The sequence below is a fragment of the Gavialis gangeticus genome, unplaced genomic scaffold (genome assembly GCF_001723915.1).
Source record: "Gavialis gangeticus isolate Ggan-Ray unplaced genomic scaffold, GavGan_comp1, whole genome shotgun sequence".
Classification (NCBI taxonomy): domain Eukaryota; kingdom Metazoa; phylum Chordata; order Crocodylia; family Gavialidae; genus Gavialis; species Gavialis gangeticus.
Window position 1 is genome coordinate 377,135 of NW_017728980.1, and position 4,012 is coordinate 381,146.

A 4,012-nucleotide genomic window follows, 5' to 3' on the forward strand; every position below is an offset into this window, starting at 1 on the left:
GGGCCCCCCCCCCCCCAAATCTGCAAGACCTGGGAGAGCATGACAGCGCTGGTACTGACCTGTCCAAAGGCACTGACCCCCTTATCTGTCCGCCCACAACGATGATAATTGGAAGTCTGCCTATTTTCTACCAACCGAGTCTTGCTTAGTGCCTCAAACAATTTCTCTTCAATGGTATTGTTGGTGTTCTCCTGGCTGGCAAAACCCTGGTATCCCCATCCCAGATAGGCTATCTTCAGTGCCACATGTCTCTTGCCATAGGCACTAAAATCAAATGGACGCTGCTGGCGTTTCTTAGTTTTCCCAGATGCCGAAGGGCCACTTTTTATGCCATTGCTCTCCTTGCCCTCTGAGAGTTTCTCTTGAAGTTTCTTCACCTCTTCTTCCAGTTCTTGCACCCTCTTAAGAAGTCCCTCTTCTTGCATTGTCTCCATACCCAATTCAGACTTAGCAAGGTCTACTGGACTATATTGACCTGGAGAACTTTGGTAGCTGCTCTGTGTCTGCAGAGAGAGAAGGGAATCTGAGATTACATTTACAATTAGATTTAGTATAAGCTTACTTCTGGAGTTTTTTTCACATGGAGGGAATTGACTATACATTCTATCACCAGCCTCAGTATTTTACATTTCTCTTGTACTGGCATAACATATAGCCTTCTGAGTTTAACTGGGACTACCTTTCCTTATTCAGCAAAATTTATTCTTTTCAATACTTCTAAATCCCCTATACCTGGTCTCTCTCAACCACCATTGTAGCAGTAAGTCCACTGTATTAAACCAAGCTTTCAGATTGCCCTTCAACATCTGTACAGTTTCTTTTGCCACAGTTCTGTACTTCCAGATCAAAATAATAAAACATTCTGCAAAGAATGCCCAAGCTTAACCCCTTATGCATTTGCTGTAACATTTTCCCTTCATAATGGCTTCTTCCAGAGATGATTAAAGCTCAGATGTTCAAATCTAAGGGATATGGGGTTAACTAAAAGGATTCCCCATTTAAAATAAGGAAACAGAACATCCCAGTCTCCTAGGCAATTTTGAAAATGTCAGTCTAAAATGTTCTCTTAACTTGGGTCTCTCTATGAGAAGGATTCACAACGCATGACATTCTATCACAGTTTTATCTCGGGCTAGGGTTACCTTGACCTCTATGTAACTACCCATACACATTGCACTGGACTACCCCCATTACCTGTGCTGGTAAACATCCACACCTGGCATCCAAGATTAACCACAACTTCCCCTGTTCACACAAGGGGAAATCATACAAACACTTTCACAATGGCTTTCTCTCAGTTTACAGAGAGGCAAAGCATGGATAGGGTTCTATCTTGTACTTCTCTAGGACTTAGTGGTCTGCTATGATAATCTAAGTCTATTGCTGTTGATCAGTACTGTGTATTTCAGTATAACAGCATTTTTAACACCCAGTTCAAAGGGAACATCTTGGTATGGGCAGCGAATAGGTTCTGTGTATATTGTACCTGGTGTATAGCACCATCTGTTGAAGAGTTGCATTGAATTACAATAAATTTAGGACTGACTGCAGTGCTAGACCTTACTTATTTGCTAAATTCCCTGTTAACATTTAGATGTCTGCTATTAAGTGCACTATTTTATTGTTCACTAACTACTGCTTAATTACACTTAACTCTTACAGAATAAGTGACAATCAGCCCAGCCCAAGTGAAGTCATGGAAGCACTATTGGGACCAGATCAGTATAAGTGGGCCACTATGAACCATGAAGAACGCATGGCAGCAGCTGCTATGGCCTTTACCCATCTGTGTGCAGAGCAAGGTAATGGAGATAGCTTGAGAAGAACCTGGGCTCCCTCTCACTATGACTCCTACATTAAGGCTTCTGTGAGTTCTGGGATCAAGCCATCTCTTCCTCTACCAATGCACCAGCAGACAGAACAAAGCATGCAATCGGAGAGCCTCTCTGAAGTACCCACAGGAACTAGGAAGCCAGTGATGAAACGGAAAGTTTTGAGGAGGAGGCCTAATGGAGAAGTGGAAATATCTGATGAGTCGGCCATTAGTGAACCAGAGACCAATGATGAAAGTGGCAACGAGGTCTGGGATTTGAGACGGAAACTGCTTCATCTACTTGCCCATCAGGAAGACAGTGTAGCTGAGGTAGAAACTGAGCCATGTAGCAGTTCCCCTGAGAAGTCTTTTCTGGATCTCCTCCATAACACGCTCCCCCACAGACACATTCCCCCATTTTTCCCTAGGGATTGCCAGAGTCAGGGCTCCTCAGCTTTTGAACAGGACTTACCTGAACAACCAAAGTCCTTTATTCCTCCAAGATTAGAGCAGCTAGGTCGTAATCGTGGGAAGACTGATAGAGTAGCCAGGTATTTGGAGTATAAGCGGGACTGGGAAACATTCCGGATACCAGGGGAGGATCACAGAAAAGAACTGTGCTGGGGAATCCGGGAACAGATGCTGTACAAACCTAACATCCCAGCTAGGTCTCAGCGCACCTATGTCCCCAACAATTATCTGGTCCCTACAGAAAAGAAGAGATCTGCCTTGCGCTGGGAGGTACGCTGTGACCTGGCAAATGGTCTCATACCCAGGAAGAGCTTCTCCTCATAGGTAGCCAGAGTTTCTTCAGCTCCATCCATAGAACTGTTCATCATATGGCTGCTTAGAGCAGTGATATTGTTAAGTTATTTGTTCTCTCTTGTAACCTCAACACTTCGTTTTAACAAAAATCTCCCTTGTGCTTCTACATAAACAAGTTTATCTTAGGCAGAGCTATTTTATACTATCTTGTTACCAAATAGGAAGACAACTGACCCAATTGGCCAGACCTGCAAAATCTCTGAGAAGGAGACTTGCGTGTGAAGCTCTTAAAGTGAAGATGACCAACTTATAGGAATCTTGTATACCCAGGAGAATAACCAGTACCACCAGCCTGTTTTGCCTTTATTTGCTCTTGCTCACCTGAATGAATGGTTTTATCTATCTTCTAGGTGATACATTTCTTTATTAAAACATGTAAAACAATCTGGTGTGGTTCCATGGATTAATTGGAAATACTCATCATTCCCTATTGTTGTAATATTTATAGTCAATCCAGTAGTACTATTGTTATCAATAAAGAATAGGATTTTTTTTTTTTTACCCTAGCTATCTAATCATATTCTCATAACAAGATTCAGGATATGAGAGTTAAACAGCTTCAGTCTTTAGGATTACGGAAAGCTGTTGCTCTATGGCACAGGCAAGGTTTGAAGAGTTTCACTAACTTATAAAGGTTAGAGTCCTGGAATCTGCTTTAAGTTTTGCTTATATTATAGGACTAGTACTGCCATTGCTTTACTGGCAGCTAGCAGAGACACAGCGTATGGTGGCAGGCTTTCTGCTGGCTTTGCTGCATCACTAACCCAAACAGAGGCTCTTTTGTTGGTACAGCTGTGTCCAGATAGGTGGAGGGAGAGGGTTGTTAGCAGGATCATGTCTGCTGAGAGGTCTGATCTTTTCACACCCATAGCTACACTAACAAAATCCCATAGTGTAGATGAAAACAATGCACTTAACTACATAAGTAATGCTGAAAGAGGACAATGAAGGGAAGTTATAGAAACAACTTGAAAAAATTAAGCTCCCTTCCTGCTAGTTGTGCTGCATGCAACACACATGAGCTTCTCTCTGAACTAGACCCCTGAACAAGTCTTGCAGGCAGAATCCAGATGTGCAGGCATGTGTGGCTTGTGGTGCTGCAAACTATACAAGTTGCACCTTAGTGCTTGGCCCTACTAGTTTGCAGCACCAGGGCAAAATTTGCTACTGGCATTTCCTGGTAGCAAAAAAAATCTGGAAAAAGAGCAGCACAAAGTAGCAGGTGCCAGGCTCCACTGTTGACTCTCCTCCATGAGGCACACTGTGCCCCAGCCAGCTGTGGAGCAGCTAGCTGGGGGTATTGTGCCTAGAGATGGGGGAAATGGGCAACCATGAATCCACTGGGTCATACAACAAAACATGCAATCAAACAAA

At 43.2% G+C, this 4,012-nt stretch overlaps 2 protein-coding genes across 5 annotated transcripts in view; one reads left to right on the plus strand and one right to left on the minus strand.

Moving 5' to 3' along the window:
- HYLS1 (HYLS1, centriolar and ciliogenesis associated) overlaps nucleotides 1-3,024 on the plus strand; it is a 12,535-nt gene extending 9,511 nt beyond the window's left edge. For both annotated transcript variants that reach the window (XM_019508846.1, XM_019508855.1), the window contains exon 2: nucleotides 1,663-3,024. In XM_019508846.1, coding sequence (XP_019364391.1) covers nucleotides 1,697-2,608 — 912 coding nt within the window. In that variant the 5' untranslated portion in view covers nucleotides 1,663-1,696 and the 3' untranslated portion in view covers nucleotides 2,609-3,024. The remainder of the gene's footprint in view (nucleotides 1-1,662) is intronic.
- The window catches only part of PUS3 (pseudouridylate synthase 3), a 29,460-nt gene that overhangs the window by 5,205 nt on the left and 20,243 nt on the right, over nucleotides 1-4,012 (minus strand). For 2 of the 3 annotated variants that reach the window (XM_019508815.1, XM_019508808.1), the window contains exon 2: nucleotides 60-503. In XM_019508815.1, coding sequence (XP_019364360.1) covers nucleotides 60-434 — 375 coding nt within the window. In that variant the 5' untranslated portion in view covers nucleotides 435-503. Of the gene's footprint in view, nucleotides 1-59; nucleotides 1,646-4,012 lie in introns of those variants that run through there. The other variant, XM_019508802.1, reaches the window with a different exon arrangement.